Source organism: Capra hircus, chromosome 10, assembly GCF_001704415.2.
Source record: "Capra hircus breed San Clemente chromosome 10, ASM170441v1, whole genome shotgun sequence".
Taxonomy (NCBI): domain Eukaryota; kingdom Metazoa; phylum Chordata; class Mammalia; order Artiodactyla; family Bovidae; genus Capra; species Capra hircus.
Genome location: NC_030817.1, coordinates 67,805,550 through 67,821,504, shown reverse-complemented (window position 1 = coordinate 67,821,504; position 15,955 = coordinate 67,805,550). Strand labels below are relative to the sequence as shown.

At 39.3% G+C, this 15,955-nt stretch overlaps 1 protein-coding gene across 1 annotated transcript in view; it reads right to left on the bottom strand.

Moving 5' to 3' along the window:
* Positions 294-15,955, bottom strand: part of LOC108636858 (fibrous sheath-interacting protein 1-like) — a 31,611-nt gene continuing 15,949 nt past the window's right edge. The window contains exon 4 of the mRNA XM_018053767.1: positions 294-1,983. Coding sequence (XP_017909256.1) covers positions 1,937-1,983 — 47 coding nt within the window. The 3' untranslated portion in view covers positions 294-1,936. The remainder of the gene's footprint in view (positions 1,984-15,955) is intronic.

Below are 15,955 nucleotides of genomic sequence, written 5' to 3'. Positions count from 1 at the left end.
TATATATATGTACACACACACATATAAAATATCAATAAGCAGAACCTGAGCTTCAGGTGTGCTAACCGTGAATGTAGAATACCGTCCAATTTTTAGTTGTAAGAATTTTTAAAAATATTAGAATAAAACTTTTTATGAATAAAGATCTCACTTTGATGTCCATTAAACAAAAAGGACAGGCTGAGTGAGACAGAATGTTTTTTCCCCTTATTGACTTTTCTCTCTCATTCTAGAAACATATGTAAGTATAAATTGCATAGTCATATATAATTATAAAATGCCAAATCACTTTATGGTATCTAGGTGAAGAATCAGGAACTGGAAGGTGTTGGTTATAAACTCTGGAAAACTGATTTGAAAGAAATATTCTTTGAAACATGACTTCATTCATTCTCAGAGCAGCTCAGCACATGAAGTCTTGGGAGAGAATTCTAATTCACTTTTAAGTAACAGAACAAAAGTAACTGATAGTATCAGGATGGGACAGAAGAAACTGGGACCTGGAGCTTTCTTACCAGGAATGCTCCATATGCACTCCAAGACTGACCTTCGAATCAGGTTGTACTGAAATAAAGGACTTGTTAAAAATTAAAACTACGCCATCAGGGTGATAGCTCTCTCCTTCTATAGGAGTTTATTGTCATGCATTTCAGAGTTGGATTGAAGGGCAATAAACTCTAGGTCCTATGGGAATTTACAATAAAGCTGGTGCCAACAGTTTTCTTGAGGAGTCATAAGTTAAAAAACCCTCAAATTTTAAGATCCCAAATTTATTCCCAAAATAAGTTAGCTCTTGCTCTTTCATACTTTTTCTCTACCTTTTCTGGGGGCAAACACTCAGGTCTAGAGGGAAACTTAAAAACACTGCTTTTTAAAGAACATTTTCTTTCTTATCAAGGTAATCTTTCATTTAATTTGGAGCCTTCATATTGAGTATATTATACAAATTCAGCTTGCCAGTTCTTTGTTAGGTAGGTACCGTCAGTTTACATGTTATGGAAGGGTCTCATTCCTTTCAAGGGTAAAATTAATTACTTATTCTGCTTTCCTACCCTCTGTTAAACTTTTGTAACATAAAGGTCCACTATGCCCCAAATACCATTTGGAGAAATATACTATAAAGCCATAAACTATCTCCTCGCCATCTATCTCCCTCTCCTCTTCTCTCCCTCCCTCTCCCTCTCTTTCTCTCTCACACACACACACATACATATCAATCAAACACCAGAAGCACATGGGTTTGGAAAAGACATAAAAGGTTCTCATAAATTCAGGTTACTGACTTGTAACTAACAAACCCTCCCTCTTAAAATAGTAATACAGCTTTTTAAAAACCAGCTGATCTTTATTTGCTGAATTCTAAAAGGGAAACTCTGAAAGAAGATAACAAACTAAATGTCATATATGAAATAATTCAGTCAAACTTCTGCTTATGAAAAGTACCACTACTAATAAGATAGCAAGGATAGCCTAACATTGTTTTGTTGGGAAAATTCATTTCTCTTCACAGCAAGCTATACTTACTTAACAGGCACAGAGAGAAGGAAAGAAGGGAAATCAGGGCAAAACTACAAGTCATGGTCAACAAACCTGTGTAAACCCCAATAATGCAGTAATGTGTAATATTAAATACAAAACAATCATAAAACTTCAATTAGTTTTACCATAGCACACATACATAAAATGTTGGTTTCTATAATGCAATAAAAAACAATCTTCCTGGGAATTTCAATGAGGAAAAACCAGTGAGCAATTTACCACAACAAGTTTCAAAAAATATCAAAAAAATATGATCCAGAAAGAGAGAATCTAAACATTAAAATCATCATTTAAGGAATGGCCTCTATAATGCATTCACTGAATTAAAAATTTGGAAAAAATGTGGTTTAACTTAATTTACCAACTCTCTTAAAAGCACAACCCAGCAAGTCACTGCTTAAGATTCTTTACATTCTTCTGTCACATCTTCAGTCTCCTGTTCATCTGCACATTAAAAAGAATAACCAAATTTGTCAGATATCTGTGCATAATTAAGAAAAATTATCAGCCTATGTTTCTTAAACATTAAATCCTTTTACACAAGCTACATTCTTATTTAATATTTATCATACAATCATCACTCTGCAACAAATATTAAATTTATTTCAATATTTATTGAATATTAAAATCAATATTCAAAATATCCAAAATCACTGCAGACAGTGACTGCAGTCATGAAATTAAAAGACACTTGCCCCTTGAAAGAAAAGCTATGACCAACCTAGACAGCATATTAAAAAGCAGAGACATTACTTTGCCAACAAAGGTCCATCTAGTCAAAGCTATGGTTTTTCCAGTAGTCATGTGTGGATGTGAGAGCTGGACCATAAAGAAGGCTGAGTGCCAATGAATTGATGCTTTTGAACTGTGGTGCTGGAGAAGACTCTTTAGAGTCCCTTGGAGAGCAAGGAGATCAAACCAGTCAATCCTAAAGGAGATCAGCCCTGACTATTCATTGGAAGGACTGATGCAGAAGCTGAAGCTCTTTGGCCACCTGGTGCAAAGAGCTAACTCACTGGAAAAGACCCTGATGTTAGGAAAGATTGAAGGCAGGAGAAGGGGACAACAGAGGACGAGATGGTTGGATGGCATCACTGACTCGAAGAACATGATGGACCAGGAAGCCTGGTGTGCTGCAGTCCATGGGGCCGCAAAGAGTCGGACATGATTGAGCGACTGAACTGAACTGCACAGTCATCACAAGCTGTACATAAAATTTACAAGAAAAAGTGAAACATAAGGGGCTTGCCTTCATTGAGCTTACAGCTATGGGGTAGTTTTTTGGGTTTTGAATGAAAATGGTTATGAATTTGGAGACATACATCAAAATCATTATTATCATTATTCTTTGCTTTGTACTAAGATTCCAGGAAGCTGAGTGAAACAAAAAGTAAATGTGACAGTTAAGGTAGATAAGAACTGATCGCCTTTCATTTCTTCAATGTTAGAAGCAAATGGTGACACTAACCGAAGTGGAATGTAAATATGCTTCCAATCTTAGCAAGAAGCCTTTCATATAAGGCAGAATTGACAATAGCACCAAATAAAAGAGAATCAGGAGAAACTGGGACCCTCAAACACTGCAGGTGGGACTGTAAATGAGGCAGCTGACTTGGGGAACATCGGACAGTTTCTCGAAAGGTTACCATAGACCCAGCCATCCTCCTCCTGGGCATATCCCCTAGAGAAATGAAAACATGTGGGAGCTCAATCCCTCAGTCACGTCTGACTCTTTGTGACCCCATGGACTATAACCCGCCAGGTTCCTCTGTCCATGGGATTTTGCAAGCAAGAATACTAGAGTGGGTTGCCATTTCCTCCTCCAGGGGATCTTCCTGACCCAGGGATTGAACCTACAACCTCCTGCATCTCCTGCACTGCAGGCAGACTTTTTTTTTTTTTTTTAATGATGGCTGAGCCATCACAGAAGCCCCAAATGGAAATATATATATCTACCCAAAAACCTCCACACCAAGATTAATAGCAGAATTACAAATAACAGCCAAAAAGTAGAAACAACTCAAATGTCCATCAGCTAATGAATGGATAAGGAAAATGTGGTAAATTCACACAAAAGAATATTATTCAATAATAAAAGAGTAAAGTACTGATACAAGCCACAACATGAATGAATCCTGAAAACATTATAATAAGAAAGGGGTGAGACACAGAAGACCACATATTATATGATCCCATTTATATCAAGTGTCCAGACTAGGCAAATCCATAGAGTCATAAAGTAGGTTAGTGATCACCTAGGGCTGGGGATTGGGGTAAATGGGCAGTGACTGTGAGTGGGTACAGTATTTTTCTCTAAGATAAGGAAAATATTGTAAAATTGATAGTGGTGATGAATGCAAAATTCTGTGAACATTCTAAAACCCACTGAATTGTATGGTATTCTTGAAAGGTTACCCCAGAAAGGTTATATCCACATGCTAATCCCTGATGCTAAAGCTGAAACTCCAGTACTTTGGCCATCTCATGCGAAGAGCTGACTCATTGGAAAAGACTCTGATGCTGGGAGGGATTGGGGTCAGGAGGAGAAGGGGACAACAGAGGATGAGATGGCTGGATGGCATCACCGACTCGATGGATGTGAGTCTGAGTGAACTCCAGGAGTTGGTGATGGACAGGGAGGCCTGGCGTGCTGTGATTCATGGGGTCGCAAAGAGTCGGACATGACTGAGCAACTGAACTGAACTGAACTGAACTAAATCCCTGATACCTATGAAAGTCATCTCACTTGGGAAAAGCATCTTAGAGATATAATTAAGGATCCTGAGACAAGAGCATCCTGGATTATTCAGGTGGGACCTACATTAATGAACAAATGTCCTTTTAAGAGACAAGCAGAGGGAGATTTGAGACACGTGCAGAGAGAGAATGTGAAGACAGAGTCAGAGACTGGATGATATGGCCACAAAGCAAAGAAGCCAAAGAATGTCAACAGCCAGAGAAAGTGGAAGAAGCAAGGAAGCATCCTTCCATAGAGCCTCTAGGCAGAGTGTGGCCTTGCTGACGTCTTGACTGCAGACTTCGGCCTCCAGAACTATGAGACGATAAATTCTTGTTGTGATCATGTGTTGTGGCAACTGTAGGAAACTAACACAGGTGTTTAGAGTAGATGTTGCTAAAGCAGTTACTTTAAAAATCAATCTAATATTTAACAACAAATGACTTGGAGTTTCAGAGTACAGTGGAAAATGTAGTGGCATTGTCAATGCATGGAGAAGAAATATTAGCATGGAGAGGAAGGTGGGATGTATGAGAAGCGCACCTCAGTATCTCACACGTGAGATGAGGAATGGTAAGACCTCGGCAGCACATCTTCATAAGTGCTAGTCCTTCTATCTGGAGTGCGCTCCTTCTCACCCACCCAGTAAGTGGCCACTCATCCTCAGAAGCTCAATTCAAATGCCACCTCCCCACCTCTCCAATCGTCCATCATTCCCTCTAGTGTTGACAAATACTTTGTCCAGAAGTTCTTATACTTGGCCCCGTATGCTGAGATTGTCTGCTTAAGTGCCTGCCTTCATCAATATCCTATGAAATAATTCAGAGCAGTGATCATGCCTTACTCACCTGATAACCTAGGAAGAGCATCCTTAATGAATGAACACAATGGAACCCTGGAGCAGTGGTTTTTAGTCATAACTAAACAACAGACTCACCCAGACCCCATTCTCAGAAACTGGCTTTAAAAAACACAGATGCCCAGAGCCAACCCCTAGAAATTGATTTAATTCTGGAATAGAAACAAGGTATTAACCTGTTGTTAAATATCACCTGATGATTCTAATGTGCAGAGATAAGAAGCATTGTCTAAGGGATGGACTCAGTATAGCTTTACATGCCAGGCAGACCTGAGGCAGATGCCAAAGAGAGAGAGATCTGAAAATCAAAAGTACACAAAGTACAGATGATCCCATACCAGCTAGGTATGTCTCCAAATAAAATACTAGCCATGAAAAAGTAGTAGAGAGCTAAAGAGTAGGACTAGCTTGCCCTCAAGGAGAAGGCAACGGCAGGCCACTCCAGTACTCTTGCCTGGAAAATCCCATGGATGGAGGAGCCTGGTAGGCTGCAGTCCATGGGGTCACTAAGAGTCGGACACGACTAAGCGACTTCACTTTCACTTTTCACTTTCATGCATTGGAGAAGGAAATGGCAACCCACTCCAGTGTTCTTGCCTGGAGAATCCCAGGGACAACAGAGCCTGGTGGGCTGCCATCTATGGGGTCGCACAGAGTCGGACACGACTGAAGCGACTTAGCAGCAGCAGCAGCAGCAGCACACTTCAGTGTGCAGACAGCTACTGGAGGGCATCTTGTTAAAACACAGAGCCTGATACAGTAGGTCTGGGACTCTGCAGCTCTAACAAGCTCCCAAGGGATGCCAGTACTGCTGGTTCATAAAGCTACTCTACAGTCATGATCTTCAGTAACTCTTTCATGTTTTCATTTTATTCAATTTGAATGACGCAGTGGAATCAGAAGTTCCCAATACTTGACAAAGTGATAAGTTCATTACAATTAAATATCAAAACTCTCCAACATGCCATTGTTCACTTTATACTACTAAATTAACCAGTAGAGAAAGTGTTATTTTATGGTAGAGAAAATAATCAGGGGGAAATATTTCTATGAAGTCTACCCCAAGAAGAACTGAATTAGGGAACTATAGTCAATATTTTTTTAATAAACTATAATGAAAAATAATTTCAAAAATAATATATGTGTATATATATAAACGAATCACCTTGCTATGCACCTGAAACACTGTAAATCAACTATACTTCAACAAAATATATATTAAGAAAAAAAAGAAAATTAGTTGAGAGTAACTTGAAAAAATAAAATCACCAAATAAAAATTTACTATACACTAAGCTGGTTTTAGAAAAGGCAGAGGAACCAGAGATCAAATTGCCAACATCCGCTGGGTCATCGAAAAAGCAAGAGAGTTCCAGCAAAACATCTATTTCTGATTTATTGACTATGCCAAAGCCTTTGACTGTGTGGATCACAATAAACTATGGAAAATTCTGAAAGAGATGGGAATACCAGACCACCTGACCTGCCTCTTGAGAAACCTATATGCAGGTCAGGAAGCAACAGTTACAACTGGACATGGAACAACAGACTGGTTCCAAATAGGAAAAGGAGTACATCAAGGCTGTATATTGTCACCCTGCTTATTTAACTTCTATGCAGAGTACATCATGAGAAACGCTGGGCTGGAAGAAGCACAAGCTGGAATCAAGATTGCCAGGAGGAATATCAATAACCTCAGATATGCAGATGACACCACCCTTATGGCAGAAAGTGAAGAGGAACTAAAAAGCCTCTTGATGAAAGTGAAAGAGGAGAGCAAAAAAGTTGGCTTAAAGCTCAACATTCAGAAAACGAAGATCATGGCATCTGGTCCCATCACTTCATGGGAAATAGATGGGGAAACAGCGGAAACAGTGTCAGACTTTATTTGGGGGGGGGGCTCCCAAATCACTGCAGATAGTGATTGCAGCCATGAAATTAAAAGACGCTTACTCCTTGGAAGGAAAGTTATGACCAACCTAGACTGCATATTAAAAAGCAGAGACACTACTTTGCCCACAAAGGTCCATCTAGTCAAAGCTATCGTTTTTCCAGTGGTCATGTATGGATGAGCGATTTGGACTATAAAGAAAGCTGAGTGCCAAAGAATTGATGCTTTTGAACTGTGGTATTGGAGAAGACTCCTGAGCATCACTTGGACTTCAGGGAGATCCAACCAGTCCATCCTAAATGAAATCAGTCCTGAATATTCACTGGAAGGACTGATGCTGAAGCTGAAACTCCAATACTTTGACCACCTGATGCGAAGAATTGACTCATTGGAAAAGACCCTGATGTTGGGAAAGATTGAAGGCAGAAGGAGAAGGGGATGACAGAGGATGAGATGGCTGGATGGCATCACTGACTCAATGGGCATGAGTTTGAATAAACTCCAGGAGTTGGTGATGGACAGGGAGGCCTGGCATGCTGTAGTCCATGGGGTCACAAAGAGTTGGACACGACTGAGTGATTGAACTGAACTGAACTGAGAACTTGTTCTGAGGACCCTAATAGGATAATGTAATTAGTTTTCTTATATATAAACTGAATGCCATATTTCTCAAATATGCACAGCAAAATCTTGTGACTTGCATTAATTTGACAGATTGAGCACTCCACACCAGGGAGCCTGATTTTAATAAGTCTGGCTAGGGCCTTGGACATTATAACATGGGATGGATATCATATGGCCCCAAAGGGTCAAGCACATGAAGTAGAGAGGGCCAGATGGGGCCACGTTTTCCAGCAGAGTACATGCTCCTAAGGGGAATATCTGCTATTCAGCTCTCCTCCCCAAGTGTAAGACCTGCTGATTTGCCAGAAAAGTCAGAAATCTAGGCTTTTATGAGAAATCTGATGAAACGTTAAGTACTACGTAGGCTAGCCAAGTCCAATCACTGCACTAATCATTTTATGTGAGTTTTCTCATTTGATTCTTATTACATTCCTAGAGGATAAGTACTAAAGCCATATTATCTTATAGATAAGGGAACCAAGATAGAGAGGAGAGAGAGATTAAGTAATTTGCACAAGATCATCTGCTAAAAGTCAAGCAAAGATTCAAACAGAGGTCTGTCTCACTCACAGCCCACAGTCCTAACCCCTAAACCAATCATGCTGGTGGGTGGTTGAGCCAGGCATCTCTGCTCATCTACGTTCTAGCCTCGAATCCTGATACTTAGCTGGACTCTGTTAACTTTATCCTTTGGGTAATTAATTTTCTCCTTGATTTTATGTTCTCAGTTTCAATTTAGAGTGACCAACCTTCCCAGTTTGCCAGAGACTGAGGGTCACCCAAGACAAGGGACATTCAGTGTAAAGTCAGGAGACTCCTGAGCAAACCAAGACAGTTGGTCTCCTTAGTTTTCATTTAATGGTGTTATGTTAAAAATAACCCTATCTGATTCACTGTTACATTTGTTATAGAAATTTTAAAAAATATTATTCAATAAGTGGGTCCTATGGGAAATTTCACTGTTTTCCTTGAAAAACTAGTGTGGTCTTATCCCCCTTTTTTACTGTGTGATTGACTTTGTGTCCCTTTATGCCTTACTCTATCTTTGTTAACAATTTGCCAATCATATTTTCCTCTTAGTTACATGAATTTGTTGATAAGCAGCTCAAGTGCTTGATTAGAAAAAAAAAAATACTGTACATGCATAGATGCCTTTTTGATTATCTAGAAATCAATTCAGCATAAGAAGCTTTGATTAAGTACTGGACTAACCACAGACCTGCACCACTAGTATACCTGGCAGCGTCTCCATGGTTGATATGATCAAGGACCACTTACTCCTCTCACATGTCCATGTGGGGGAACTTTCAGTGGGGATGCATCCAGCTTCACCCCCACCATGGGAAAGAACAGTCAGTTATCTGATTGGTGAGTCTAGGGGAAGAAACAGCATACTCAACCCATTCCTCTCTCCAAGGGGGTCACCATTCTCTGCCAGGGTGCCCTCTGCTCCTCGTACTACTGATCCACATGGACAGGTGTCCATGGGTGAGGCTTGATGATCTTCACCTCTGCCAGAGTGAGTAGTAGGTTTATCTTGAGGGCATAACATCAAGAAGACCATTTGGCTACCCACCCAGATGACATCAATCCCCTACTTTTCATCAGCAATAAAGCCAACCTTCGAATTTTCATTTGTCAGAATCTATACATCTCTCAGTTGGTTTGATAGGAATTGGGAAGAGAAGACGCTATTTATCGGTCTTCTGAAACCCCAACAGTAGGTGAGTGTAACAGTGAATTTACTGGACCTTGGATCCAAAAAGTCAAATAACAGTAGTTACCACTAAGCTTAAAGCACAAAATGAAAAATGAAGTATTTCAGGAGGGGGCAATCAAGGTGGCAGAGTGAAAGGACATGAAGCTCACCTTCCCCCACAAACACATCAAAAACACATCTAATGTCAAACAGTTCTCTCTGAAAACAAACTGGCAGAAGGACTCATACAGCCAAGGCTATAAAAAGATACACACAGAATTAGAAAGGAAAGGAAAGCAATCGGGACAGGACCTGGGCCCCTGGGAGAGGATTCAGATGAAAATGGAGATTACTCAAGCAGACACCTGCCCTGGGGAGAGAGCAATTCAAGCAATAGGTTGCGTGCTCCAGTCTGGGGTCTTATGGAGGGGAGAAAAGCCCCTTGGCGTGTTGGAGGACCTCTGGAACAATTAGAAGGGTTATGGGAAGCTTAGACTGTTCGTGTAAGGGGTGTGTACACACTGGCTAGCCCTAAGGCAGGACAGAGAGACATCTGCTCTAGGAGCAGCTGGTTTTCCATGCCTGCCTTGCCATGTGCCCCAGCCAAAGCTCCAGCCTGCTCACTCCATGCCACACCATGGCACTGAATCTGAGGTGCCCATGACCAAGAAACGATTCAACTGTAGGACACAAAGGTAACCCAGTCCTGAGGTGGAGTCTGGGTGGGATGGCAGTTGCCATTGTTGGCATTTACGTAAATGGAATCTCAGAAACTGCTCAGATCTCTGACAGCAATTGCTCCACCACAACTCACCTCCTGATACACATCAAGACCCCATATGGGCCCCAGTCAGCCCTATAGAATGGTTCCACCACAGGGCAGGGGTGGTAGAAGCTGGGGGCAGTGATCAGTTGTGAGGGACAAAGGTTACTAGCACTCAAGCCTGCATCTGAGCAAAGACACAGTTGCCTCCATAAGTAGCACATCAGACTTCTGTCTGTGCATGGACCTTACTTATTTCAGCAGCCCCCTTCTCTGGGACAAGAGAGGGAGAGGGAAAAACACACACTTAAAAGGAGCAGAGTCAGCTCAGAAAGGAGGAGATAATACAGATCAAAGAAGAAATAAATAGGGACAAAAAACTAGAAAAGATCAATGAAACCAAGAGCTGTTTTTTTATAAAGATAACAAAAGGGAATGGAAGCAGTAAAAGTCATATTTGTAGATGACATGATACTTTATATAGAAAACTCTAAATTCTCTACCTAAAACCCATTAGAACTAATAAATAGATTCAACAAGGGAACAGGATATAAGATTACTACACAGAAGTCTACTATTTTTCCATATACCAATAATACTATCAGAAAAAGAAAATTTTCCCTTTTAAAACCAATCTCTTTTAAAATCACATCAAAAAGAATAAAATATGTAGGAATTAACTTAACCAAGGAGGTAGAAGACCTATACACTGAAAACTATAAAACATTTATATAAGAAATTGAAGATGATACACGGAAATGGAAAAATATCCTGTGCTCTTGGATTGGAAGAATTAATATTGTTAAAATGGCCATATTACCCTAAGCAATCTATAGATTTAATGCAATACTTATCAAAATACCCATGACATTTTCCATTTTCCACAGAACTAGAACAAATAATCCTGAAATTCATATGGAACCACAAAAGACCCCAAACTGCCAAAGCAGTCTTGAGAAAAAACAAGAACAAAGCTGGATGTATAACCCTTTTAGACTTTAAACTATACCACAGAGCTACAGGAATCAAAACAGCATGGTACTGGCAGAAAAACAGGCATGTAGATCAGTGGAATGAACAGAGAGCCCAGAAATAAACCAATACACCTGGTCGATCCATCTATGACAAAGAAGGCAAGAATATGCAATGGAGAGAAAAATTCTCTTTAATAAGTGGTGCTGGGAAAACTGGGCAACTACATGTAAAAGAATGAGGTTACAACATTTCCTCACAACATATATAAAAATAAAACAGATTAAAGACATAAACGTAACAACTGAAACCATAAAACTCTTATAAGACAAAAGAGGCATAACATTTTTTGACATAAGTTGTAGTAACTTTTTTTAGTCTGTAGCCTAAGGCAAAAGAAATAAAAGCAAAAATAAACAAACAGAATCTAACTTAACTGCAAAGCTTTTGTGCAACAATAGAAGTCATCAATGAAACAAAAAGACAACCTGCAGAATAGGAGAAAATATTTGCAAATGATATGACTAACAAGGGTTTCAGATATATCTGAAATATATAAACAGTTAATACAACTCAATATCAAAAAAACCACCCAATCAAAAAATGAACAGAAGATCTGAATAGACATTTTTCCAAAGAGGACATGCAGATGACTAACAGGCACATAAAAAAGATATTCAACATTGTAATTATCAGAGAAATGCAAATCAAAATAAAATGCAATATCACCTCACAACTGTCAGAATGGCTATCATCCAAAAGTCTACAAATAACAAATGTTAGACAGGATGTGGAATAAAGGGACCCTTGTACACTGTCTGTGGGGACGTAAATTGGTACATTCACTGTGGAAAACGATATGTAGTTTCCTCAAAAAACTAAAAAGAGAACTACCATATGATCCAGCAATTCCACTCCTGGTTCTATACTCAGGAAAAAAAAAAAAAGAAAAATCTAATTCAAAAAACACATGTGTCCCAAAGTTCTTAACAGGACTATTTACAATAGTCAAAATATGGATGCAATCCAAGTGACCATCAACAGAAAAATGCATAAGAAGTGACATATCCATCTATCTACCTACCTATAATGGAATATTGCTGCTGCTGCTGCTGCTAAGTCACTTCAGTCGTGTCCAACCCTGTGCGACCCCATAGAGGGCAGCCCACCAGGCTCCCCCGTCCCTGGGATTCTCAAGGCAAGAACACTGGAGTGGGTTGCCAGTTCCGTCTCCAATGCATGAAAGTGAAAAGTGAAAGTGAAGTCGCTCAGTCGTGTTCAACTCTTAGCAACCCCATGGACTGCAGCCTACCAGGCTCCTCCGTCCATGGGATTTTCCAGGCAAAAGTACTGGAGTGGGGTGCCATTGCCTTCTCTGATAATAGAATATTACTCAGCCATAAAAAGAATGAAATTCTACCATTTACAGCAATATAAATGAACCTAGAGTATATTATATTTAAATAAGTCAGACAAAGAAAGACAAATACCGTATAATATCAATTACGTGCGGAATCTAAAAGATAACACAAATCAGTGTATACAGCAAAACAAAAACTGACTCACACATAGAGAAAACAAATTAATGGTTCCCAAAGGGGAGAAGGAAGGAGAAGGGGCAAGTTAGTGATATGTGATTAAGAGATACAAACTACTATGTGTAAAATAGATAAGCAACCAAAATATATTCTATAGCACAGGGAATTCTAGACATTATCTTGTAATAACCACTAATAGAGTATAATATGCAAAAATATTGAATCACTATGCTACACACCTGAAATCAATATTGTAAATCAACTACACTTCCCCCAAAATGAGGTACTTCACACCAGAAACTTCTAATACATCTGTGAAGCAAATCCTTATCTCAAATACCACCACTGAAATTGGTCCTCAGTGTCACTAGATTTGGACCCCAATGCTTTTGAACTGTGGTGTTGGAGAAGACTCTTGAGAGTCCCTTGGACTGCAAGGAGATCCAACCAGTCCATCCTAAAGGAGATCAGTCCTGGGTGTTCATTGGAAGGACTGATGCTGAAGCCGAAACTCCAATACTTTGGCCACCTGATGCAAAGAGCTGACTCATTTGAAAAGACCATGATGCTGGGAAAGATTGAGGGCAGGAGAAGAAGGGGACAACAGAGGATGAGGTGGTTGGATGGCATCACCAACTCAATGGACATGGGTTTGGGTAAACTCTGGGAGTTGGTGATGGACAGGGAGGCCTGGTGTGCTGCAGTTCCTGGGGTTGCAAAGAGTCAGACACGACCGAGCGACTGAACTGAAGTTTTATCTGACTCTATCTTTTAGAAGCAGAATTTTAAAATTCATAACAGACCTCAGCTCATGTAGGAAAATAAAACAATATATTTGCTACTTAAAGAGAAAATGATGAATGATTCTTCTTATTTTCTTCCTGTCTGCTTACAGAAATCTCATCTGAACCATATATTCACACATACCTGTTTCCTGAGAGAGGGAATCTAACATAACAGCTGAATACACTGTAATTTCTCATTATAATTACATCTTTAAAAGGCTTTTTGCCATGAAAATTGGTTTAGCATCTAGTTTTGGGGTTCACTTTTGCATAAATAACATAATGTCCAATTTGGTATTTTAGAATAAATTGATTAGCAAGTTATTTTAATAATTGTAAATGTTGAGGTTAGTAAAAGAAAAACTCCCAGGTTCAGATAGGCTGACAAGCATCCAAAATAATAATGTAGGATTTATTCCTTAAAGTTTATCATGTAATAAACAGAAAGTAAAATATGGTTCATATATTCACATCTATTCTATCTTAAAGCTCCATAACCACAGGGTTGTTTTAGTCAAATACTGGGAATATCTAGAGCCATCAGAGGCATGTTTTCAGAAGTTAAAGCTAAATCACCATAGCTTCTTTCCATTATGTCACATTAAATTCTAGTTCATTCCATGTTTTCATGCTCTACTTGGCGACAGATACACATCAGTGTTACTGACATTCACATGGAAGTAATGTCATATCCCAGTAAAATGCTCTTCTCAACCCCCACATACTGATTCCATGAGAATGAGACCCCATACACAATAAATCTTCATACCCACCTGAATAAGTTTTGATTACAGTTGACAAAAACAAAATCCCGATACTTTCTTCCTAATAAAACCTTTTTGTCCAAAAAGAAAAATACACTGCAATTTTAGAGTAGAACAAAGTTTTTACAGTCTATTTGTTAAGTGAAGAAGGTTGGCAGGAGAAGATAGACCACACTCATTTAACTGAATTATCTGCTGTAAGTAAACTCTGCTGCTAGGTAAAAAGAGTATAGTTTGTGGAATTTCACTAAAAAAAAAAAAGAAGAAAGTTCCAAATCTTTATATAGAATATCAGGCTTGCATAATTCTTAAGCAATACCACGTGCTTTCATTCATAATGCGAATAATAAATGTGAACTGCATTTTCAGTGTATTATTCTAAAACTAGGGCTTCCCAGATGGTGCTAATGGTAAAGAACCTGCCTGTCAATGCAGGAGATATAAGAGAGGTGAGTTTGATCCCTGGGTTGGGAAGATCACCTGGAGGAGGATACAGCAACCTACTCCAGTATTCTTGCCTGGAGACTTCCTGGAGCCTGATGAGCTACAGTCCATAGGGTCTCAAAGAGTCGGACATGACTGAAGCAACTAGCATGCCCTCACACATCTAAAACTGGATAATTTAAATTCCTTTATTTATTAAACAGGCACTTGATTTAAGGCAGCACTTTGGACATCAGAGAAGATCTAACAATGAATCAGAAGATAGGACCTCTGTCCTCAAAAAGGTTACATAGTTCTAAGGAAGAGTATATGGGTGTGTGTGCCTAACAATGTGAGACTGTGTGTAAAATGATGTGATAGGGGACTAACACCCTTGGACATTCAGAAGAGAAGTAAAACTTTTAAAACAGAGGAGCAGGGAAGTTTACACAGACAGGATGGGGTTAGAATTCAACTACCATTGAAGGTATACCTGCACATTCCTGAGTAGAAATAGTCTTGAGCAACATAGAGAGCACTGTACATCCTGAGCCCAAATTAGCTATATAACCTGAATAACATTTAAGGCATAGAGACTGATTATGAAGACAACTTTGGGTCAGATTCTGAAGGTCTTGAACAGCAAGTGAAGGAATTCAAATTTCATTCAACAGACAGAGGAGAGCCATGGAAGCTTTTTGAGCTGGAGAGTATGTTCATCAAAGTTGTACTTTGGGGGAATAAGTTTAGGTGGTTGACAATGGCTGGAGAAGAGACAGCAGAGCAGGCAAGTCTGATCAGGCTACTGCACTGATCCAGCCGAGAGGGGAGGAACAGCAAGGGAGTGATGGACATGGCAGGCAGTGCAGGAGCAGAACGAACAAGATTTGAAGACTGGAAGTGGGAAGCGAGGGAAAGGGCAGAATCAATGATGACTCTCAGTTTAAGCCTGGGGAACTGAGGAAATGGAAGTCAAGAGGGAAATCTGAGTTGAGAGGGAAGGATGAGGAAATTAGTTTGAGTTCGTATCCAGATGGCAGTTAGAAATACAGGGCTAAGGAGTTAGTTCAGAATTAATAGATGATAGATTTAATAGGTAATAGGTATAGATTTAATAGGAAATATATTTTAATCTATATGAGAGGAAAAGTTGAAGCTATTTAACTTCAAAGTTTGAGTTTATAAACTCAACAAATATAATACAGACTATGTTAAACCTCTAACATAAATAATTGAATATTTGTTTATATCAAAAATAGCCCATAGTATTGGTATTTTGTACCATTGGTAAGATACAAAAAAAAAAAAAAAAAAAAAAAAAACCCTGACAATATACAAGTAGCTGGGAGGGGAAGTTTGTAC